General features: G+C 40.2%; 3 protein-coding genes, 1 long non-coding RNA gene and 2 pseudogenes across 7 annotated transcripts; 1 reads left to right on the forward strand and 5 right to left on the reverse strand.

Moving 5' to 3' along the window:
* Positions 1 to 2,269: 2,269 nt before the first annotated feature.
* On the reverse strand, positions 2,270 to 3,200 carry LOC112170365 (annotated as a pseudogene).
* A 1,248-nt stretch (positions 3,201 to 4,448) lies between these two features.
* LOC112172623 (probable carboxylesterase 1) lies at positions 4,449 to 5,853 on the reverse strand. Its single transcript, XM_024310023.2, has one exon. It carries the CDS (start codon positions 5,708 to 5,710, stop codon positions 4,670 to 4,672), a length of 1,041 nt encoding a protein of 346 aa, XP_024165791.1. The 5' UTR covers positions 5,711 to 5,853; the 3' UTR covers positions 4,449 to 4,669.
* A 5,441-nt stretch (positions 5,854 to 11,294) lies between these two features.
* Positions 11,295 to 12,660, reverse strand: LOC112173551 (2-hydroxyisoflavanone dehydratase). The gene has a single exon (XM_024311189.2). It carries the CDS (start codon positions 12,424 to 12,426, stop codon positions 11,518 to 11,520), a length of 909 nt encoding a protein of 302 aa, XP_024166957.1. The 5' UTR covers positions 12,427 to 12,660; the 3' UTR covers positions 11,295 to 11,517.
* Positions 12,661 to 17,366: 4,706 nt separating this feature from the next.
* Positions 17,367 to 18,585, reverse strand: LOC112174047 (annotated as a pseudogene).
* Positions 18,586 to 20,604: 2,019 nt separating this feature from the next.
* On the forward strand, positions 20,605 to 23,212 carry LOC112171638. Of its 4 annotated transcripts, none has more exons than XR_005802316.1 (5): positions 20,605 to 21,481; positions 22,147 to 22,263; positions 22,425 to 22,548; positions 22,627 to 22,722; positions 22,871 to 23,212. It is a non-coding gene; the product is annotated as an uncharacterized LOC112171638 (long non-coding RNA). The 4 variants fall into 4 exon arrangements; XR_005802315.1 differs by having other exon boundaries at positions 20,605 to 20,748; positions 21,290 to 21,481; positions 22,627 to 23,212; XR_002925129.2 differs by having other exon boundaries at positions 22,627 to 23,212.
* A 696-nt stretch (positions 23,213 to 23,908) lies between these two features.
* LOC112171637 (2-hydroxyisoflavanone dehydratase) lies at positions 23,909 to 25,143 on the reverse strand. Its single transcript, XM_024308794.2, has one exon. It carries the CDS (start codon positions 24,927 to 24,929, stop codon positions 24,021 to 24,023), a length of 909 nt encoding a protein of 302 aa, XP_024164562.1. The 5' UTR covers positions 24,930 to 25,143; the 3' UTR covers positions 23,909 to 24,020.
* Between the last annotated feature and the right edge of the window lie 160 nt (positions 25,144 to 25,303).

The raw sequence follows: 25,303 nt of genomic DNA on the forward strand, positions 1-25,303 counted from the left end.
TTTGGGAGTTTATACAATTCACTGGAGGGCAATAATATGATTATTGGGAGACAATAATATGAGTATTGGGGGGCAATAATATGATTACTGGGGGGCAGTAATATGATTACTGGGGGCAATAATAGCCGGATTCCGGTCATCGGTCCCTGGATTTCGGTTACCGGTCGCCGGAATCCGGTCACCGTTTGCCTGAATCCGGTCACCGGTCGCCGGAATCTGATCACCGTTCGCCGGAGACCGCACCGACCACTGGTCACCGGAGCACAGCAAGGTGGAGGATGACTTCTCTCTCTAAGTGAGAAAGAAGGAGAGGGCAAAAAGTCTCAAAAAAAAAAGAAAAAAGAATTAATTGGGTAAAGGGGAAATAATCTCTTACAGTGTTTTGGGTAAATGAGGTTAAAAAACAGTTGGTGGAGCAAGTGGACAATTTTTAGCCTAAAATCGGGTAAATTATCATTTCCCCTTATTATTATAGGTTTGTTTGTTGTTGCCTTGTTGGTAGGATGCATCGTTTCGTTTTTGTGTGTCTAACGTTGAATGGTATATGATGTTATGTTTTTTTAACATCCTACTAACCTACTTTGTACTTTTAGTAGTGGGCAAGTTATGTTCATTTACAATTTTTTTTCTCCTTCTGTGTTTTATAAGTTCCATTACAAGTTCTCTTCCTCTTGTTCATAACTTGATGATCGATGAAATTACTTGATGTCATTGATCGATGAAATTCTTAGATCATTCATTTTGTAAGTTGCTCAATACGTGATATATATTTATCAGTTTCTTCATAAATTTAGTTGCTTTATATCAAATCGGCAAAGTTCATATTCAATAAGATATTGAGATCTTTTTAAAAAAACATGTCTGAAAAATAAATTTAAAAACTCTAAAATAGCACCTGACTTTTTTGAGTAGAAGGAGGTCAGCCATTTTTATTCAATATGGAAAAAACAATATTACACAGTGACCCACCCCTATGGTGGCCATCAGAAAGAGACACCGCTAAACGCAATATCACTCCACCTATTGAGTGAAGCTCAGGGAGGCGTAAACTAATAAGAAACTAACAATAAAATTTTTCTACAGAATCATCAGTAAACTTGCTGACAACCTCAAATCAATAATCCCAGCAATTCCTCTCAAGCATTGATTCCAATAAAAAATTAGGTACCTAGAACAAAATAGTCTTGGATCCCAAGTTTTTATAATAAATCCACGGGGATCCCAAATCTGAATCCAAAACCGAAAAAGCCCACATGTTGCAGTCCTAGTTAGCTCACTAGGGCTTGGGCCCAATTCTGGCAAACATAGCAAAGCCCAAATCCAATTAGGGTTTGCCCTTGCAGTCAACTCAACAAAGCTTGTGATCTTGTCGCAGCCGCACCTACCTGCCACCATACCTCCGGCCGTCCGGCACCGTGGATCCAGTGATATGGAGCAAGGGACCCTGACGCCCTTACCAATAGACGACCCAGATAAAGAGATGTCAACGACATCAACACCGGAAGCCACACAACCCTCGGAGACGTAAGACTTCGACCGCCCTGCATCTTCCCACAACTCCGGCAGCTGTGCATTTTCTCTACATCCCAATGCATTAGCAAGCGCCCTCGCCGCCATCCGTGGAGGATGGACTCCATCTAAACCCGATCCAATCTTGACTCAGTTGAAACGCTGAAAAGCCCGGGATCCAAAATCCTCCAACCACTAGCAATCATCAGATCAGTAGGCCACCGAACAAAATTCAACCTCAAATCACGAAGCGAAACAAATTGAGAAGGAGAGAAACCTCCCAATCTCGACTTCAAGGAGAAAAGCGAAAAAACGAGAAGGAGGGCCTAGACCGTCCTCAATAGTTGCGGCACCAAAGGAAGGGCCGGAATTTTTCCCCATCGGAGATGCCTAGCCATGGCAGGCTCAGAGAGAAATTTTTTTAGTCTTTTAGAAATAAATCTAATATCAATAGCAGCCAACTTGAATAACCCACAACTAGCATCAAGTAGTTGGTATTAACACTAAATAATAGAGCGATGCCAAACAAACTGTTTTAACAGCTTGTGCTCTAAGAAACCTTAAAAATGCATAGCCCTCTATAACAATTGCACAAATGATAAATTCACAATCACACAACAACCACATTAAATGAAGTATTACACAAGAAAGCTAATTTCTACTTATTCAAACATCATATGGAAGTTGGTAGGGCATGCCATCCATGAATGAACTCACTTATTGAAGATTACAACTTCCTGGAAGAAGAGGTGAGACTCACCTACTTTTGCTTTATAAAGCAACCAAATTTTTTGATCAAGTCCAGAGCTTTCTCACCATGAGGTTCACTCAGCAAGTGAACCTCATGGGCAACATCCTCATGCTCCACTAGCTCAACATTCCCTCCCCACTCACTCTTTTTCAAATCTTCATAATATCACTAGCCTACATGTCTCACATGGTCTTTCTGAGCAAAAAATATCAACACTCTCTCACACCCAATCCTGGCGAAATCCTCTGCAGGCAGTTTCAGCCTCAGCCTCCTGTCCTGCACCCCACCGTTCTCCGGATACATGTACAGCCACATTTCGTCATCCTCCTCCAACCCGCCAAATGGTGCACCCGTTCTAACAATTCCCACAACTTTGACCTCGAGTAACTCATTAGACCTGATCCGAATTGCCAGATGGTGACACATGTTGGCTCCACCGCTGTCCCCACCAAAGAAAAGTCAGTCAAACTCAACATACTGGTTCAACCATGGGTCAGGGCCATTGCGGGTGGAATGGGATACGACCCATTTGAGTGCGGCCCATGAGTCCTCGTAGCAAGCGGGTATGGGCCGCTCTGGGAACATCCCGTATTCGACCGAAATCGCAATTGCATTGGATTCATGGGCCAATGAGGTGAGGTGTTTGTGGAACATAAGCGAGAAGGAAAATTCGAGACAAAACCCGCCGCCATGGATCTAGAAGAGGACTGGGAGTTTTTGGGTTGGGTCATGGATCTAGAAGAGGACTGGGAGTTTTTGGGTTGGGTAAGATCCGGGCCGAAACTTCCGGTGAAATTACAACGTCTTTGGATTGGACACCGATAATGGAATAAGTAGAAGGTGGGATCTTTTGGGTCTTGTAAAATGTTTCAATTCGGCCATCATTGTATGCTCGGAAGAAGCGAAATTCATGAGCGATTTCATTGCTAATTGACCCCATTTGAAATGAAAGTGGAAGGTGATTGCTAGTGAAGGACAATGTAGCAAAAAGATTGGCCACCCTCTGCTTTTATATAGAAATTGGTCGCATTTTCTTGTTATCTAAGATTCGTTAGGTTAAGCTTAAACCTAGAATACACCAATTTGTTTCTAGATAATGGTTTTCTCATTTCTGACTTTCCTTTCTCAGATTCATATGCAAATTCTATATATGCCTACTTGCTAAATTCAGTTTGCCCCCTCTAACTTTGGGGCAAATATCAGTTTGGTCTCTGTCGCCATCCCACTTGGCCTCCGCCTCCGCTACCTCCTCTATCAACAAGCGCAAGCTCGCATCTAAGGACCATGCGCCTCATGATGAAAATTAGAAGTGCAGAGACCATCATGATTAAAAAAAAAATTCATGGACCAAACTGATGTTTGCCCCAAAGTTAGAGGGGGCAAACTGAATTTAGTCATTTTTCTAATTAATCTAACTTGCTTAGTTTTCTGGTAAGCATTTTATTGTAACTAATCCAACTCGTTTTGTTTTTTTGTTTGGTAAGTACTTCTAAACTAGAAGAATGCCATTTTAGGAATAGTTTAAACATCATATTATGATTATGAAGGGTTCATATGATACGTTAAACTAGAAATGCAGTAAGCTAGGCACGTCTAACTATGGTGCCTCGCTACCTGCAACCATTAACAACTGGACCAGTTTAGTTAGCAGTGCTTCTTTGCAAAGACTTCGAATTTGAATACTAGAAGTCGTTTTATATTAGCGTGCTGAATAGATTTATTAGTTTGTTTTTTTCGATGAAGGACTTATTTGTTTGTGGTATCTAGTAAAAAGACTTCTAATATGAATACTAGAAGTGGTTGCATCAGTTATTGTTATTGCAGTGTTGGAGTAGAAATTTCTTGGAAGTGTTGATATAAATTTTTTTTAAGTTATATTACTCAACCTTTAAACTTTAAGGTAGTGACAGTTGTGTAGTTATTTAATTATAAGATTGTTTGCAAATGTAGAATAGATCGAGTAAGTTAAAAGTTATACTCAACTCATTTACATGTTTTAAATAGTTTAATTTGAATTTAACATGGATGTCTTCTTTACTAAACGAGTTATATGGGTTGGTTGGGTCAGCAGTTTAATGAAGGGATGAAGTTCTTATGATCTTGGAGAAAACAGATTTAAACTTATGATCGCATTCATTACTATGATGAGAAACACCATTGAATTAATTAATTAATAAGTTCCAGTAAAGAAATGTAATCGTTCTATATTTGTCTCATTTATTAATTTGATAGAATTTAACACATTAACAAATTGAAACAACTTGAACACTTAAACCCGACTCGATCCAACCCGTCAACACCCTTAACCACTAACAAGAATGTTTGAAAATACTGGAAGTGTGGTAAATCCATAATTGAAAAATTCAAGCACCTCAAACTGGAGGAAGACAAGACATTGGACTGAATTGTTTACTGGTGCTTAATGAATGAAGCAAACCTCCTAATCAAAGCCACAGCTTTCTCATAGTTGAGATCCTCTAAATGGAAGCAATGATCCTCTCCTTCATTCTCTACAATCTCCACACTCCCTTTCCATCCACTCTTCTTCAATTCCTCCACATAATTCTTCCCCACACCATTCAAATGATCCTTCTCAGCAACAAACACCAACACCCTCTCACACCCAAGCCTTCTCAGATCCTCTACGCTAGGCCTCAACCTCCTATCCTGCAACCCATTGTTATCGCGACACATGTACAGCCACATGGCATCATCATCAGTCCCACCAAAATACGGATGCACCAGAACCGCCCCAACTAATTTCACTCCTGGTAAACCCAACAACCCGACCCGAGCCGCCAGATAATGCGAAATGTTTCCTCCGGCGCTGTCCCCGGCGACAGAGACCCGGTCAAAGTCGGCGTAATCGTTCAACCAGGGCTCGGGTCCGTTTCCGCTAATATGGGACGCCACCCAGTTGAGCGCGGCCCATGAATCGTCGTAGCAGGCCGGGATCGGGTGCTCCGGTGCCAGCCTGTACTCGACAGAGACGGCGATGACGTCAGCCTCGGAGGATAGAGTCCTGACGTAGTTGTGTATGTGAGGGGAGAATGCGGATTCGAAGGAGAAGCCGCCGCCGTGGACGTGGAAGAGGATGGGGAGTTTCCGGGTCGGGTCGCGGATCAAGGGGAGGAAGATGCGGGCGGAGATGGCGGGTTCGGAGGAGATGACGACGTCTTTGGATCGGACTCCGGTAATCGGGTCGTCGGAGGGTGGGATTTTGTGGGTTTGGTGGAATTTCTCGACCCGGCCGGATTCGTATACCCGGAAGAAGCGGAACTCGTGAGTGACGGTGTCGTTTTTGATGGGTTGTGTCGTTTGCGATGGATGATGATTCGATGAGGCTTGGAAACGAGTGTGGAGGCGGATTTGGAAGAAGGGTCTTGTTGGCTTTAGTGGTGAGGTGGTGCGGTGGAGGAAGTGAAAGAGAGGAAGACGAAGAGATTGCATCGGAGGAGCGACAGGGTTTAGGATTTGGATCTGTGTAATGCTGGTAGCTAAGTTACCTACGAGCTAAAAAACCTAAAAACAAAGAGAGTTCTCAAAGTAAAAAGTAAAAAACAGTGCTCGTAAATCTCCAGGTTCTGCAATCCATTTCCTTTTCTGGTAACTACTGCATGGTCTTCATTAATGTTTAAACATACGAGTCTCTACGATAAATGGTGGACTACCTTTCCCAAGTTTGAATTTTAAGTTCCATTTTTTACTTTTTGATCGGTTGGTACTAATATAGATGTGCTAACTGTCTTGTGAGCAGTGAAGTAGGCTATTAGGTTTGGTGATCAGGAGTTAGAGCAACTCTAAAAGTTTTTCTAAATTTTTGTATAATAGGGAAGCAAAAGTAAATGATTAGCATATTTTTCTTCTCCAACTCTAACAGATTCTCTATTTTACAGCAATCTCTAAAATCTCCATATTCTTCCTTAAAATTTTAGAGATTGCTGTAAATATAGGGAATTTGGTTTTCTCTTTCCTCACTTTCTCTAAAATAGGGATAGTTATAGAGAATCTGTTTGAGCAAAAGAGGTTCATTTTTCCCTAAATTAGAGAAAAATCAAAATATGAGAAAGCTGTTGGAGTTGCTCTTAGGAGTGGCAATTTTCATGAGCAAACTGAATAATTTAATTTTGGGTTTGTAGTAATTTACTTATATCAAAATTTGCGGCACCAAACTGTGTTAGTGTCGAATTGTGCCAACCTATTTAATGTAAAATTTAAAAGAACTGTCACATTTGATTATTTTTAAGCAACACCTGAACTTTAAATTAATAGGCCTTTATGTATAATCATGTTGGTTTCTGATGGAAATACTAAACTGGCTAACCAGAGTTTGAACACAATCATAAAAAATTTTAGTGACAGGACCCGCCCCGGATTTCACCTTGAAATCCAAAAGGCCCTGCGGCGCCCACCTCAGAAGAAATTCTACCAAAAATTTGGCGGAACTTCCTTTAAAAGTGGATTACCCAAAAACCTGTAGAAAGATATTTACACTTCTAAAATAATTCACCCTTAATCTTCTGGAACCACCCTGCTCCCCGTATCACAACATCTCCCATTTCACAAACAATTCTGAACTTAAGAATATTAATATCCTGGGTTATCAGAGCAATCTAATGTACAGGCGTACAAGATGATAAAATATAAAATAAAGGACCGATACTTTTATAATGCTAAAACTATGACAGCTATGCCTCAACCCCATGTACGCTCGACCTCAAGTTAAACTGGCCTGCAAACTAGGCATTTGAAACCGAAGGGCCTAGGGAAAAACATTTAAAATCCGTTAGAGTGAATGGACGAAAAATAAATAATTTCGAAAGAATAAGTAAAACTTAATGTTTTCCCAAGTTATTCTCTAAAACCTCGCATGCAGTAACAATATTGGAAATACTTTTAATTATCATCTTTATTGCAATCTTAATCACGTAAAAATAGAACATCTTGCAATCTCTTAAAATCTCCAATCCCTCATATACGTAATCACATTTCAAACATCCTGTTAAATTACTCGTCTCAAATCATATCTCAAAATGGACGATGACTAAAGGGGACTGCCGATTAGTCATCTCATGCCACCTGGAGAGGACGCCGACCAGTGACGCATCGGAGGGGACTGCCTACCGGATGAGGAGGTGATGGTTAGAGAGGACTGCCGACTAACCATAGGTAGTTAGAGGGGACTGCCGACTAACTACCTCATGTCATCTAGAGGGGACTGCCGACTAAATGACACATCGGAGGGGACTGCCGACCGGAATATCCTGGAAGGGACTGCCGACCAGAATATTGTCTGGAGGGGACTGCCACCCAGACTATTACCTGGAGGGGACTGCCGACCAGGTAAAGCATGCATGCGCTGACTTATTTACCTCCTCAATAAACTGGATTCAATCTCTTTAAGACAATTGCTTCCGGAAAGAACCCGATATTAATTCACTAAATCCTCAATAATTCATCGAAAGCATAACTCAGGAATATCTCGATAACTCAAACCTCAATATCTCAATAAATCCTCGAAAGCATAAATCCCATACTCGATAACTCAATAAATGCTTTCGGAAAGAATTCTCAATATAACTTCAAAGCTGATATTCGAAATCAATAGTTCTCATAATATTTTCTGAATCAGTCACTTCCCAAAAATCATTTCCCAACTCAATAACTCATAAATAATTAGCTTGAAAATCTATTGAAAGCCCTTGGGAAGGAAATCCACTAAAAATTCCGTAACTCATAGAGCATAATAAATCTCAAGAAATCAAGCTCATAAAATCATAATAGTCAATAATTCAGATAATAATTTAAACCTCAGTCAAAAATTAATAATATACTGTATGCACATTTAATTTAAAATAAATGTCCACTCACTGTACTATTTAGCTACCACACAAACAGTTTCCTTCGTCGAGCAGTAGCTCGGTACGTCGTCCTGTACACAATTATAATTCGTGAATAACAATCCGGAAATTAAATACCATTCCCACATCATATCCTCATAAATCACCTATCCACTTCTTCTTGGATTCAATCCAAACTTTACCACTATTACCAATTCATCGATTAAGTATTCCAAAGCGGAAACAAGGGAAAATACGAAGGTCGGATTCCCATAATCGACACCCATCTCACTAAACTTCAGAAATTCCTAATCCATAACAAATCACTCCAAAATCACGTTTACGAACTCTACAACAAATATAGGATTTAACTAGCTAAAAAAAAACATAATATAAATCACTGTTCATACACCGCACTATTCACGTCGCACTATTCATGCGGCGGCCAACTCCTCCTCCAGCCACCAAATTTCATCCACGGCACCATCTCAACATTTCCAATAACTTTCTAAACTGTGACAAAGTCAGAAAGTACCTTAAAGTGGCCGAACAATTAAGCACTCCGAAGTACAGTGAAATTTTCCAATTATGCTTTCTTCCTCCATGCTTCGATCTGGGTTATGAAACTTGGCGAGCATGAAGAGTGGCTCAAGGCGCTTCTAATGGACTTGGGTTTATGACCGAAGGTGGTAGGAAATCGGCGTTGACCAACAGTAAAAATGTTGGCTTCGATCTCCACATTTCCTGCCAAATCGCCGTAAACAACTCTCATATGCGTGTTAAGGAGGAGGACGTGTCTATCGATGCTCACAGCTCGCCATTTGGTGGCCTAGAGGTGGTGAAAGAGAGAGTTGTAGAAGAGAGACAGAGAGAGCACGGGGGAAGGAGAGAGAAAAGAAAGAAAAGTTCCCCGTCTACAGTAACTTTTCAAATTTATATCAATCTATCATAAACAGTAACTTTCATATTTCGCTTATAACTTTCGCATACGAACTCCAATTTTTACAAATCAAGTATGCACGCGCTCAGTTTAATGTCCTCTACGACTTCCATGAAGAAAAGTTTTTCAAATTTTGTCCTGAACAAGTAGCCAACTTTTAGGGCCCCCTAAAATATCGAAATGGAGCCAGAAAGTAAATGTAAATGTCGTTTATCCAACGAACGACTCATAAACTGGTAAATTTAAGTTCGGGACGTTACATTTAGAATATCAAAAATTACATTTGGTGATAATCTTGATACAGAGATATTTTACCAAAAACAATTAAATTTTATAAATCAAATCATTAGTAACGAGAGAGTTTCTAATGAGCACCACTATTTCATAAAGACTTTCTAATCAACAGTTTGAGAGATCAGCTTTTCGATTACATTAGAGGTATCCCAAATCAACGGTTAGATGTTTATGTATGCATGAGTATATCACTTATGAAAATTTTCTTCCAAATAGCTAATCGTTAAGATATCGAACTAGATCAAATCAATGGACAAACTAAATTTGTCAAACTTGAATCATTTATGTTTATAAATGATAAATCACAATTATGAATGTTATAACGATTTTCAATTTAGTTGAAAATTTATATAAATGATTTACCCATAAATATCCAAACATTTAACCGTTGATTTGTGACAATGTGATTAAAAAAGTGGGTCTCATAAGAAAATCCTCATTAAAAGCGCTCTCGTTAGTTACAACTATATTTTTTTTATGGTAAAAACTTCAATAAACAAACGATAGTATTATAACTTTACAACTGAAAAAATATAACAACTAGTCTGTCCATCAAACATTCAAACTGATGACCTTTCACCGAAAAATAACCTCTATATCAGAACAGCTAGTGGACAAGGTACTGGTCTATAACTATTTCTTTGGTTATAAGGTAATGCAAGAATCACTATCAATTAGTTGATAAAGCAATCAAATTTGTTGATCAGGTCGACAGCCGTCTCAGCATCGGGACAAGTGAAAGTCATAGGCCTCATCCTCATGCTCCACTACTTCAACAATCCCACTCCATTCACTCTTTTTAAGATCCTCAACATAACATTGACCTACATGTCACAAATCATCTTTTTTCAGCCAAAATATCAAACCCTCTCACACCGAGCCTTGCAAAATCCTCTGGAGGTGGTTCAGCCTCCTATCCTGCACCCCGCCAATCTCCGGACACATGTACAACCACATTCTGTCATCCTTCTCCGACCCACCAAAGAATGGGTGCATAATCATTCCCGCAACTTTAACTCTAAGTAACCCAATAGGTCCAACCCGAACCACTAGACTGTGACATATGTGCGCTCCATCACTGTCCTCTGTTGGAAAAGTTACCGTTTATAAACAAGTGTTTAAACACAGTAATTGTGTCAAATAGAAAGATTGATATTTTCTCTCGGCGCTCCAGTTTGACCTTCTTCAGTCTGGCTGTTTCTGTGGTTTTGTTCTGTAATTTTTGTTTATTTATAAAAAAAAAGATTGATATTTCAATTAACTTGTAATACAAGAAACACATATATATTCAATGAACCGGTTCTAGAATTAGAAGAGATAAGGAAACTAACAAGGTGAAGTGCCATTATTCATTGAGCTTCTCCAAGATGCACCCTTAATCTCTCAGTTATTTGAATGGGCATATTGAGGTTGATGTTCTAGTAGGGATCAATGCAGGTGTTTCAATTAAGGAACTGTCAAGTAACTTCCATATTCTTGTCTCAAAAGGATTAATATTGATAAACCATACCTTTTGCGTTTGAATTCATAAGCAGATTTGCATTTTATGTATCTTTTCGATTACAACTGATTTATATAATTCACATGTGTTAAAAAAAAAATGAAGTCCTAAACATCTTATCTCATGAACCACATAACAATGTAAAACATCTGGTTCATAAAGTTTTACATTCTTATTCAAAAAAAAAAAAAGTTTTACAATCTCCCTCTGAACAAGATATTTCACAGAATCATTTCGTGTAAACAAATTGTTTACTTAAGTGTGCTGTGTGCACCAGGATTTCATAACCACATTATGTAGCGAGTCCAATATCATATAGTCGTGTATATTATGTAGTGAGTCTACTACAATTCCTCGGCCAAGATCCCACAGTCCCTCGAGCAACTTACCTTGCTTGCCATGGAGAAGCGATTGGCATTCTTAGGGTTTTAACAAGAAATTAGTAGCACACAATACCAGTAAACAGTAAGATCTCGAATTTAAGTTCTCCATGAATAAACATAAGTTACCGATTGATTCCAAACTCGATCAAAAGTTTGAATCGATCCAAACTTCCTTTGGTTGCTATAAGTAGATGAGCCTGGGAAAGTATTATGTCCCCAAATCTCTCATAATCCTTATTATTTGTCAAGGAGAAACAAGACAGTAGTACATGTATAATGCTGACAACTCTGAAATCAACCTATGAATTAATGAAAGAACATACTGTCTTCACCAAATCCACAGCCTGCTCATCCTTTGTGTCATGCAAATGAAAGCAATGGTCCTTCCCCTTATTCTCCTTCATCTCCACACTCCCTTTCCACCCACTCTTCTTCAGCTCCTCCACATAACTCTTCCCCACTCCGTTCAAATGATCCAGCTCCGCCACAAACACCAGCACCTTCTCACACCCGAGCCGCCTCAGATCCTCCGCGGCCGGCTTCAGCCTCCTATCCTGCAACCCTTCATTCTCCTTGTTCATGTAAAGCCACATCTTATCATCATCGGTCCCGCCGAAGTAGGGATGCGATAGAATCGCCCCCACCACTTTCACTCCGGGTAACCCGACGGATCCGACCCGGGACACCAGAGTGTGTGTTATGTTCCCTCCCGCGCTTTCCCCGCCGATGAACACGCGGTTCAAGTCGGCGTACTCGTTTAGCCATTGATCCGACCCGGTTCCGTTCGCGTGAGCCGCGACCCATTGGAGAGCGGCCCAGGAGTCCTCGTAGCAAGCGGGTATGGGCCGGGTCGGGAAGAGTCCGTACTCGACCGAGACGGCGATGACGTCGGCGGAAGAGCAGATGGTGGAGACGTAGCCGTGGTATCTGGAGGAGAAGGCGGACTGCATGCAGAAGCCGCCGCCGTGGACGTAGAAGAGGAGGGGGAGTTTTCGGGTCGGGTCGGCGGATTTGGGGACGAAGATGCGGGCGGAGACTGGTGGGTCGGTGGAGATGGTGACGTCTTTGGAGCGGACGCCGGTGGTTAGGTCGTCGGCGGCTGGGATTTTGTCGAAGGATTGATGGGTTCGGTGGATGGTGCCGTCTTTGTGGACGCGGAAGAAGCGGAAGACGTGTTCGACGTCGGAGTGATCGCCGGCAGCGGCCATTGAAGAAATGGTAGAGAGAGTGGTGTTGGTGGTGGGTGAGTGATAGATGGAGAATGTTTTACTGGGTTAGTGTGGTGCGGATTTATGCGGAGATTCAACTACTAGTCTTTGGTTTTGGATTGAACTAATTTTCGTGGTAGTGTCTTTCCATGAGTTTTTGACACACTCGAAATGTAAGGTGTGATATGGAAGATCGAGGAAGTGGAATGGGAATATGTGCCTTTAGCGACAGGTGGTAGAGCGGCACAGCTTGGCTGTAGCCTCTAAGCTTCAACTATTTGTTTTGAGTTAGAGTTCGACTTGGCTTGATTAAGGCTTAGTTTGGGATTGCTGTGCTGTGAGAGAAAGCACTTCCGAACTTGCTGTGAGAGGAACCACTTCCAAACTTGTTGTGAGAAGAAGTAGCTGGGGTGTTTGGTAAACTGTTTTTAAAAGTGTTGTGAGGTCCAAAAGCAATTTCTAGGTGTTTGGTAAGTTGCAAGGCAAAAGTGCTTTGACTTGGTATAATTACCAAAATGGTCATACATGCTAAGATATGCTACTAAAATACATAATCTTGTTTTTTGATTATGTAACCATACCAAATAAAAAAAATTCTCATGTATTATTCTTGTACCCTTGATTGGACCGAATGAAAGATTTACTTTAAACTCTTCAATATGCATATTATGTTTTACTATTACACAAAATCTCATGTAGAATTTTTAGATTAATTTCCCGACCATAATTCAATGGGAACCATTACACAAAATATATTAAAGTCACTTGAAATTTGCAACTAAATGCTAAGTAGATGCATTCATTAGACTTTGTGCAATTGCATTTCTTAACACCTCCATTTCTTGTCTTCTTGGACCTTCTCCATCATGTTCATTATCCTCTATCTCTTCACTTGGTTTTCTAGATCCCTCAGTTTCAGTATTGGTGGATTTCTTCTTTCCCATCTAAAGACAAAACATGCTTAGTAGTAAACAAACAATGATATCTGACTTTGCTAAATTGCAAAGATGTTGACCACAATCTAAAGAGCTACTAGCCTTAATGGCTGTGTGAAGGTATGGCTGCCAAACAATGATGCGAAAAACTGATTTCACAATTACATAAGTATCCCAAATGAACTCCGAAAATGGTGTCACAAGTTTTATTGAAAAGATAAGAATGTCTACGTTCAGTTTGTGGTTGACTACACAAGTTTGAATAAAGGAAACTACTGATATGAAATGGAACAAGCAGCAACAGTGACAATTCGCAGAATTTCCTGATGCAGCTTCAACTTCGAAAAATCATAATTTAATCTAGAGAAATCCTTTTTATGAGATTCCAATTCTGAAATGATCTTTAAGATGTCCACTGAAACTTTCATGAAGACACCAACTACAAATACCCAGCCGAAATGTACAGTTTTTAGTAAAAATGAAACTGGGTCAAAAACAATTCGCAGAATTTCCTGATGCAGACCTTCAACTTCGAAAAATCATAATTTAATCTAGAGAAATCCTTTTTATGAGATTCAAATTCTGAAATGATCTTTAAGATGTCCACTGAAACTTTTATGAAGACACCAACTACAAATACCCAGCCGAAATGTACATTTTTTAGTAAAAATGAAACTGGGTCAAAAACAATTCACAGAATTTCCTGATGCAGACCTTCAACTTCGAAAATTCATAATTTAATCTAGAGAAATCCTTTTTATGAGATTCCAATTCTGAAATGATCTTCAAGATGTCCACTGAAACTTTTATGAAGACACCAACTACAAATACCCAGCCGAAATGTACAGTTTTTAGTAAAAATGAAACTGGGTCAAAAACAACAGAATGCAGAAACTAAAGCCAACTTGACAAGAACTAAGCTAAACATAAGAACACACACAATCACACATATATATCTATATCTATTTTGTTTGTTGTATACTTTATAGATGGCATCACTTAACTTTAAGTTAAGGTTAAGTCCAATAGATTATTTAAACACGAGGCAACAGAGCACAAACAAATTAACAAGTCACTTTCTAAAACCATAACAACCAGGTCATCACAGTAGACAAGCTGAACTGAGCAGCAACCTAATCTGAAATAAGGTTCTGCAACACCAACATCTACCACACAATTATCTCCCTCCACCAAACACACACCACAACCACCTCCAATTACATTTCAATATACATCTCTCTCTCTTTTGTTTCCTTTCTGTTTATTTCTTTCTTTCTATTCTATTGCAGCCCTTCTCTCTATCTCCCTCACTCTCACGTTCTTTCAGTATAGAACTTCTCTGTGTCTGAGACAGCAAAAATCATATCAAACCATCAATTTATTTCCTAGAATCTGGACATGAACCAAGGCATTGAGCAAACTCAAAAAAACAATAAAATGTCTATAGGAGAAATCAATTAAGAGCAAAAAATTCCAAAATACACATAAAACAGAAAAGACATATTGAACTAAACTTGATCCACACAATAATCGAAAACCAAGACCAATTGAAAATTTGAAATACAATGTTAGCAATAGATATGATTTTTAAACAACGGTTCTATATACTAATCAACGGTTCTATATACTAGTCAAAACAGCCAAATAGCTCCAAGAATCAGAAACACCAAAGCCCAGCAACTCATGTCCCAAAAAACATCCATGAGGAGTTGGGTTTTGAAGAGACAGAGAGATCGATCCGGGAATGCTTTGGGTTTGGGGCGTGTGGCGGAGGAGCGACGGAGTTGGGTTTTGAATCCTCTTGATAGATCGATCGATGGTTTGCTTTGGGTTTGAGGCGTGTGGCGGAGGAGCGACCGAATTGGGTTTTGAATCCTCTTGAGAGATCGATTTCTATAGAAACCGATGGTTTTGAGATCGATGGTTTTGAGGAAGAGGCTGGGAAGAGAGATGCTCTTAACGAAATCGATCGATGGTTTTGAGGAGGAGGCTGCCAGGCTAGGAAGAAAGATCTGGATCGATCAATGGTTTTGAGGAGGACGCTGGGAAGAGACGAAACCCTATAGAAAAGATGAGGACATAATAGGAAAAAGGAGAAACTTTCATTTAATCAATACTGTTCACTCCGTGTTTTGACAGAAGCAGCTTCCCAAAGCTGGTACTTGGGTGCTTCTCAATTTCAAATTCTAGGAGAAGCAAATTGGACCAAAAGCACTTCCTAAACAATTTACCAAACAACATAACATAACCCCAAAAGCAGAAGCAGGTCCAGAAGCAGCTCCAGAATCAATCCCAAACTGGGCCTAAATCTTTCTAGTTCGAGTTTGAGTCGGCTCATTTCAATAATGGAATAGTGAATTAGTGATCCAATGCATACACAAAGTCACAAGTGTGACAGAGACATGAATGGAAGATGCACAAGCTAAGATACTTCATGATCTCAACTTGAAAATTACATGAAATGATATCCAACGAGGTTGATAAGTACCTCACAAATAGATATGTCAATCTTTTAGTCAAAGGCTTTGATGTTTTACAATGGTGAAAGGTCAATTCATCTGTATATCCTACTCTTTTCAAGTTTGCAAAAGACATTTTTGCAATTCCTTGCTCTACTATGCCAAGTGAGAATGCATTTTAGTTTGAGAAAAATGGTCGATCCCTATAGGAGTTCATTGACTCCTCAAAAGGTTGAGGCACTAGTCTGCACTAGTGATTGGTTGAGAAACCAGAAACCATACCAACTCCTATCCCTCCGTCGCCCTCCCCAGACCCTCCGTCGCCCACCAGAAGGACGATCTCAGCTAGCACCGGCGTCGAACACTGTGCTCCAAGCTTCGAAACGAGGCCACCACCAATCATCAATGGAATTGCAACCGGATCCGATCGGATCCAGTCACACACCCATAAAGAGGATTCAGAGAGCATCTCAACCACAGGCCCATCCACTGCGAACCCCCTACCCGTGTAGATACCGCCTTTAACTGAAAGAAGGGTCGATTGTACCCTCTCAGCCTTCCATCCCGACCACCATAAACATCAAGCTCCTATCCGGCCACACTCAACGGACGCCGACGAGGCCAGAGGCCTGCACCAACGTCGTGGCGCAGCCGGACAAGAAAAAGCCAAACAAATAATAAGAGAGGCTAGGGTTTTAAATATATCACTTTGGTCACTCAACTTTAACTTTGTTATTCACTTTAATCACTCCATTAATTTTTGGGTTAATTGCTGTTTACCCAGAATTCACAAGTTTTTTGCCCACTTGCACCAACAAGTTTGTATTGTGCCCAATTACACAACTCTTTTGGGGAAAAGACCTATGAGGGTAGTCTTTTCTAAACTAGTGCCTAATATGTCATATGCTGACTTTTAGGTCCAACCCTTGCCTTTTTTTAGGAAATCTTGTTCAAACTCTTAACAAAAACAAATCTAGCCTTCAACATGCCCAAGTTTTTCACCTAACGGCTCCCTGCCTAGCGGTTACTTTAACAGGCGGAATCACTGCTGCTTGTTTCTATCCTAAGCTGAGGCAATTTTTCTTTGGAAAATAGAAGATTTAGACCTTAAAACTAGTATAGGAGTCAAGGTAGAGACAAATATACACATTTTAAACATCAAACATTAAAAATATAAAGACAAGGTGGATGAGCAATCTGGAATTATTTATTTAAACATAATTACAGACTAGAGAGGTATTCAGAGCCTCATTCTCAGGTAAACAGCCTGTTTAGCTCTCCATAAGAATGAGAACAGATACTTACTTGTCATGATAGCACACTACTTACTTGCCATGGGAAGCGATTGGCATTCTTAGGGTTTTAACATGAAATTAGTAGCATACAATACCAGTTAAAAGAAGTCAAAAAAGATATATCACTACTCGAATTTAAGTTCTCCATGAATAAACATAAGTTCAAGCTACCGATCGATTACAACTCGATCAGAAGTTTGAATCGATTCAAACATGCTTTGGATGCTAAAAGTAGACGTATGTCCCCAATCTCTTATAAATCCTTCTTATTTTGTCAAGGGGAAGAAAGACAGTATGTAGTACATATATAATGCGTACGACTCTGAAATCAACCTATGAATTAATGAAAGAACATACTGTCTTCACCAAATCCACAGCCTGCTCATCCTTTGGGTCATACAAATGAAAGCAATGGTCCTTCCCCTTATTCTCCTTCATCTCCACACTCCCTTTCCACCCACTCTTCTTCAGCTCCTCCACATAGCTTTTCCCCACTCCGTTAAAACGGTCCTTCTCCGCCACAACCACCAACACCTTCTCACACCCGAGCCGCCCCAGATCCTCCGCGGCCTGCTTCAACCTCCTATCCTGCAACCCTTCATTCTCCTTGTTCATGTACAGCCACATCTTATCATCGTCGGTCCCGCCGAAGTAGGGATGTGCCAGAATCGCCCCAACCACTTTCACTCCGGGTAACCCGACCAACCCGACCCGAGACACCAGAGTGTGTGTTATGTTCCCTCCCGCGCTGTCCCCACCGATAAACACGCGGTTCAAGTCGGCGTACTCATTTAGCCATTGATCCGACCTGGTTCTGTTCGCGTGAGCCGCGACCCATTGGAGAGCGGCCTAGGAGTCCTCGTAGCAAGCGGGTATGGGCCGGGTCGGGAAGAGTCCGTACTCGACCGAGACGACGATGACGTCGGCAGAGGAGCAGATGGTGGAGACGTAGCCGTGATAGGTGGAGGAGAAGGCGGACTGCAAACAGAAGCCGCCGCCGTGGATGTAGAAGAGGAGGGGGAGCTTTCGGGCCGGGTCGGCGGATTTGGGGACGAAGATGCGGGCGGAGACGGGTGGGTCGGTGGAGATGGTGACGTCTTTGGATCGGACGCCGGTGGTGAGGTCGTCGACGGCTGGGATTTTGTCGAAGGAGGGATGGGTTCGGTGGATGGTGCCGTCTTTGTGGACGCGGAAGAGGCGGAAGACGTGTTCAACGTCGGAGTGATCGCCGGCGGCGACCATGGCAGAAATCTCAGAGAGAGTGGTGTTGGTGGTGGGTGAGTGATTGGTTGAGAATGTTTTACTGGGTAAGTGTGGTGTGGATTTATGCGGAGATTTAAGTTGTGATATGGCAGATTGAAGCGGAATGGGAATATGTGGTTTTAGGGATAGGTGGTAGAGCGGCAGAGCTTGGCTCTAGCCTCTATTTATTTTGATTTTTGAGTTCGACGTGGCTTGATTTAATCTTTTCAAGTTCGAGTTTGAGCAGGCTCATTTCAATAATGGAATGGTGATCCAATGCTAGCACAATCACACTTGTGACAAAGGCATGACTAGAAGATGGACAAGCTGAGATACTTGCTGATCTCATGTAAAAAACAAGGCTTGAAAATGATCTTTCATGAAATGATATGTCGATCTTTTAATCAAAGGCTTTGATGTTTTGCAACGGTGGAGAGTCAATTCATCTGCATATCCTATTCTTTCGAAGCTTGTAAAAGACATTTTTGCAACTCCTTGCTCTACAGTGGCAAGTGTGAATACATTTTAGCTTGAGAACAAGGGTTGATCCCTTTAGGAGTCACTGACTCTCCAAATAATTGAGGTACTAGTCTGCATTAGTGATTGGTTGAGTGTTGAGCAACCTAATTTCTACTCAGAACCAACAAAGGAGGAGATGTCCTTGTATCGTAATCTAGAAGAAACTGCAGAAAGGTAATAATATGAAAATATTACCTTACTTGCATATTTTTATATTTTCATTAACTTATTACTATATTAATTTGACTGTTTTTTTTTTATTTTTTCATGATTTTTATTTTGAAGAAACTGATACGCTGAATTTGGAAGGTGCGAACTCTTCTACAACAACTGCTACTTGAAGATTTTGGATGCTGGAAACTATTGGTGTTGAAGATATAGCTGCTGTTTTTTTTTTTTTTTGTTAATTGATTGAAGTCATCAAATCACAAAGTGCTGCAAAGATGACTACACAAGCAGATTTTTGTTTATTTTTGTTAATTGATTCTAAGTTCTTTTACCTTTTAAATTTCTATTACATCAATGTCTTATTTATTCTGAATTGAAGAGCTTCTAAGAGTATTACAATTGAATGCATTGGCACTTGAAAGCTCATTTATCATTTGGTTTACAAACAGTAAATTTTTAGTTAATAGACTTAATGAATAAGTCGAGCGAACTGATATAATGAGTAGCATTTTGTTCCAGCCTGTTGTACTCGGTCACAGATATTGGGCTCAATTCGTGGAATGCTATATATGTGCCGTTCGGGTCTTGAAGAACATTTAATGAAATCTTTCTCTTCTCATAAAAAAATATGTGAGAGTAGAGAGATTATTCAGAGCACCGCCGTGCACTTGCACCAACATAAATAAATGGTTAGATTGCATTAAATACACTTTTTGTTTATTAAAAATAAAGTTGATAATAAATATCAAGGGTTGAGATTATTTTATAAGGATTGGGTCACTTACACCGTCGGTGCATAGAATAATTTCCAGTGAGAGTAATTTTGATGTATCATATTTGTTTTGATTTGGCTGAGGCGTCAGTCCCCATACAAGGTCTTATAATTTTGCCAAGACTTGTGTTTTTGGTAGATAGGCATCCCATAAATACGTCTTTAGCTCCCAAGAGTCGTGGATCATATATTACGAGCATGCAATGTGGTAACGAACACATTTCAATTTTTCTTGAACTGATGATGTAACCTTTCCGTCATTGGAAGAAAAAGAAACAAAATGCTGGAAAAAAACCATCTCTCTGCTAGTGTAGATTAATAAAAGAAGCAAATTTCTTGACCAAATCCGTAGTCTGCTCATCCTTGGGTTCAGCCAAGTGAAAGCAATGGTCTTTCCCCACAGTCTCCTTCACCTCCACACTACCACTCCACCCACTCTTCTTTATCTCCTCCACATACCTCTTCCCGCCACACTTCAAATGGTCCATCGATCTCCGCCAAAAACACCAACACCCTCTCACACCCAAGATGCCGAAGATCCTCTGTGGCCGGTACCAGACTCCTATCCTGCAACCCTTCATTCTCCTTATTCATGTACAGCCACATCTTATCATGAACAGTTCCACCAAAGTAGGGATGCACAAGTATTGCCCCGACCACTTTCGCTTCGGGTAACCCGACCGACCCGACCCGGGACATTAAAGTGTGTGCTGTGTTCCCGGTTCCCTCATTGATTTTGGTATTTCATTAGAAATGGGTCTAAATGATTTGCTTTTCTATTCTTCTAAGGACAGATCTAAGGCATGCATCACCAGTTCGATGGAGTTTGGTTCTATTAAGCATCATAGACATTTTTGCTCCTAGATTGCATCAACAGGTAATGGAGCACCTGGATGGAAACAACCACAGTCAGCTTTACAATGTCAAGAAGGGTAAGATTATGTAAAAATAAAATCTGCTAAATTTTGGTCATATTATTTTCAGCCTCCTTTCCAAAGTTTATGAGATCAAAATTTTTTGGTTTATACAATGACTCAGATCAATGCTTTTGTAATTGTTTTTATGAGATGAGGTGCATATATAGGAAAAGAATATGCTTTGAGAGGCAATGTTTTAATTGTCTGTGATAAAGTGGTTATGTGTGTCGGTAGGATGTGAGAATGAATTAATCCTCATGAAAATCAGTTCTAAGACTTTAGATCCGAAATGATGCAATAGAATGTTACTGTTTATATATGGCTAAACTGAACATTATGCATGAACTCAAAGTAGCCTCGATATCAGCACATGAAAGATTGTCGCACTATCATATAGATTTTATTGTAAAGGTATTCTGAGAAGAATTTGTATAGACTTGAACAGGAATTTGGTAAATTTAAATTTTGGTCTCTTATGATATGTTTGATAGATTTGCTTATATTTACCATGTGCTTTGCTTGCTCATATCAACTCAACCAATCAACTGGATTTTAGGACCTGAATGAGTGGCCTGTGCTTAAACCCCTTCCATCTTATGGTACAAGAATAGATGTAGCAGCTTGAAGGTACTCCACTTTCATATTTGGAACAAATCTCACTGATCTCATTGTTACAAGTACCTAGCTACTTAGTTTGAATTCTGCAACAAGTTCCAAGTTATCATAAGAAGAGGCAGAGAATAGAAAGGTATGATTCGATTTATACAACCAAATAATCACTCTTTCTTATTGCAGTAGTATCTACTTGACAATATTTCTGTAAATGCATAAACCAAGACTCAGGTTTTGGTTTCTGTAATGTATCAGTTTTTAGTTAATATAAAATACATATCAGAAACCACATTATTTCATCATATATTCATCTTTATATACTTCTTATTTCTCTGTTCTTTATGACGGTCTTGCCTATTCCATGACCTAAATGATGGCACATAAGATCTTAGTACGTCTGCTTGATTTTATTTTTATACATCTCATGTTTATACTTTCAGAACCTCAGTAGAATCTTAAATGCAAAGTAGATATCAGTTCATTGGGATTTAAGAATGCTTAACGGAGCCTAATGGAACTAAACTTTGAACTAAGTGAATTACTGTTATAATCTCCTGGACTAGAACAAAACTTTGAACCAGGAGGTAGATCGTTTAACTTCTCTTTGTTTTTTGATTGATTAAAATCAATATGTGCATCTCTGATCAATTAATAGCTCTGAATAGAAGTACTAATAGTGATCTATTTGAATCAAAAGTACTAATATTATTCCAGATATTGCAAATAAAACAATTGTGCTTGCATGCCTGTAGATAATTTTGTGTGTGGTGCTGATTTGTGAATAATTATTTATGCTGTTAGTGGGAAGAAAATCTATCCTTCTGACAATAAGTCATGATTGCCTCCAGTGCTATGGTCCTTAATTAATTATTGAAAGCATTGCACAAACAAATCGCAGTGTCTACAGCTGAGATACAGGTACATCCTTAAAAACTGTTTAGCAGATAGTTAAATGGTAAATCAAGGGTTGATGTGGTAGTAATTTTTTGTTGGTACATCCTTAAAAACTGTTTAGCAGATAGTTAAATGGTAAATCAAGGGTTGATGTGGTAGTAGTTTTCTGTTGGTACTCTTTTCAGAATGGTACTGACGTAGAGGTTTATGGATCACCAACTGAAAGAGGAATTCTACACTTGAGGAATTAAGATTCTATTCAATCTCGAGGATCAGAGCTCTTTCCAATGTTCAATCTATCCAGAAAAGGTAATCATCAATCATCTTCTCTTCCCTTTTGACCTTCATCACTGAAACAATAGCCATATCTCATAGAAATCATCGCAGTATTCTGCAGAGTCTCAAGCAACAGCATTTGACACAGTTTCAGATAACTACAACTTCAATACACTTCATGCAAGTGGCTTTCTATGGACTATCAGTGTGAGTATAATATATCCTATACATATTTTTCTCTTAATTACATACATTCAACAAATTTTTTCAAATATCAGTAACTAGAATTTGATGATCAACTATTTCACCTTGCAAGACCTCAACAACATTCTTATTCACATTATCTTCTCATTAGGTTTGATTTCAAGTTAATGATTCTGGTGGAGAAATTTGTGTAACGTGTTTTAATCATGCAGCCAAAAAATTCATGTATCTGACAAAAACAATATAAATATTCTGATATGTAATGTTATAAGATCACCTTACCTAAATTGTAAAGTTCGACAAAAACAATCAATGATCAAATCAATCCCGCAGCAAAGCGCGGACAACATTTCTAGTATATTCGATGAACCAGTTCTAGAATTAGAAGGGATAAGGAAATCTAACAAGGTGCAGTGCCATTATCCATTGAGCTTCTCCTAGATGCAACGTTAGTCTCTCAGTTGTTTGATGGGACAAAATATATGAGAGGATTGATATTCTAGTAGGGATCAATGCAAGCGTTTCAATCATTTTATACAAAAAAAAAAACAAAAAAAACAGTTAAGACAGTTCATTCCATCAATAAACTGTCAAGTAACTTACAAATTCTTGTCTCATAAGGATTAAAATTGATAACCATACTTTCTGAATTTGAATTCATAAGCGGATTTGCATTTTAGAAATCTTTTCAATTACAACTGATTTATATAATTGACGTGTTAAAAATGAAATCCTAAACATCTTATCTCATGAACTGTACAACAATGTAAAATATCTAGTTCATAAAGTTTTACATTCTCCCACTAAATTAGATATTTCACAGAATCAATTCATGTAAACAAGCTGTTTACTTAAGTTTGCACCAGGATTCCATGACCACATTATATAGTGAGTCTACTACAATATAGTTGTGTATATTATGCAGTGAGTCTACTCCAATGCCTCGGCCAAGATCCCAGAGTCCCTCGAGCAACTTACCTTGCTTGCCATGAAGAAGCGATTGGCATTCTTACTTCTTAGGGTTTTAACACGAAATTAGTAGCATACAATACCAGTTAGAAGAAGTCAAAAATGATCTATCACTACTCGAATTTAAGTTCTCCATGAATAAACATAAGTTCAAGTTACCGATCGATTACAACTCGATCAGAAGTTTGAATCGATTCAAACATGCTTTGGATGCTAAAAGTAGATGAGCATGAAGTAGTAGTATGTCCCCAATCTCTTATAAATCCTTCTTATTTTGTCAAGCGGAAGAAAGACAGTAGTACATATATAATGCTTACAACTCTGAAATCAATCTATGAATTAATGAAAGAACATACTGTCTTCAACAAATCCACAGCCTGTTCATCCTTGGGTTCTCCCAAATGAAAGCAATGGTCCTTCCCTTTATTCTCCTTCATCTCCACACTCCCTTTCCACCCACTCTTCTTCAGCTCTTCCACATAGCTCTTCCCCACTCCGTTCAAATGGTCCTTCTCCGCCACAAACACCAACACCTTCTCACACCCGAGCCGCCCCAGATCCTCTGCGGCCGGCTTCAACCTCCTATCCTGCAACCCTTCATTCTCCTTGTTTATATACAGCCACATCTTATCATCGTCGGTCCCGCCGAAGTAGGGATGCGCCAGAATCGCCCCCACCACTTTCACTCCGGGTAACCCGACCGACCCTACCCGGGACACCAGAGTGTGTGTTATGTTCCCTCCCGCGCTGTCCCCGCCGATGAACACGCGGTTCAAGTCGGCGTACTCGTTTAGCCATTGATCCGACCCGGTTCCGTTCGCGTGAGCCGCGACCCATTGGAGAGCGGCCCAGGAGTCCTCGTAGCAAGCGGGTATGGGCCGGGTCGGGAAGAGTCCGTACTCGACCGAGACGGCGATGACGTCGGCGGAAGAGCAGATGGTGGAGACGTAGCCGTGGTAGATGGAGGAGAAGGCGGACTGCATGCAGAAGCCGCCGCCGTGGACGTAGAAGAAGAGGGGGAGCTTTCGGGCCGGGTCGGCGGATTTGGGGACGAAGATGCGGGCGGAGACGGGTGGGTCGGTGGAGATGATGACGTCTTTGGATCGGACGCCGGTGGTGAGGTCGTCGACGGCTGGGATTTTGTCGAAGGAGGGATGGGTTCGGTGGATGGTGCCGTCTTTGTGGACGCGGAAGAAGCGGAAGACGTGTTCGACGTCGGAGTGATCGCCGGCGGCGGCCATGGCAGAAATCTCAGAGAGAGTGGTGTTGGTGGTGGGTGAGTGATTGGTTGAGAATGTTTTACTGGGTAAGTGTGGTGTGGATTTATGCGGAGATTCAACTACTTGTCTTTGGTGTTTTTGCTTCAACTAATTTTCTTGTACTGAACTAGCTGCCTTTCAATGAGTTTGTGACACTCGAAATGTAAGTTGTGATATGGCAGATTGACATGTGGTTTTAGGGACAGGTGGTAGAGCGGCAGTGCTTGGCTCTAGCCTCTATTTGTTTTGAGTTTGAGTTCGACGTGGCTTGATTTAATCTTTTCAAGTTCGAGTTTGAGTAGGCTCATTTCAATAATGGAATAGTGATCCAATGCAAACACAATCACACTTGTGAC

The sequence above is a fragment of the Rosa chinensis genome, chromosome 6 (assembly GCF_002994745.2).
Source record: "Rosa chinensis cultivar Old Blush chromosome 6, RchiOBHm-V2, whole genome shotgun sequence".
Taxonomy (NCBI): Eukaryota; Viridiplantae; Streptophyta; class Magnoliopsida; order Rosales; family Rosaceae; genus Rosa; species Rosa chinensis.

Bases quoted from the DNA above. Each gene is read 5' to 3' on its own strand.
- LOC112172623 (XM_024310023.2), bottom strand. From the start codon at position 5,710: ATGCAATCTCTTCGTCTTCCTCTCTTTCACTTCCTCCACCGCACCACC.
- LOC112173551 (XM_024311189.2), bottom strand. From the start codon at position 12,426: ATGGCCGCTGCCGGCGATCACTCCGACGTCGAACACGTCTTCCGCTTC.
- LOC112171637 (XM_024308794.2), bottom strand. From the start codon at position 24,929: ATGGCCGCCGCCGGCGATCACTCCGACGTCGAACACGTCTTCCGCTTC.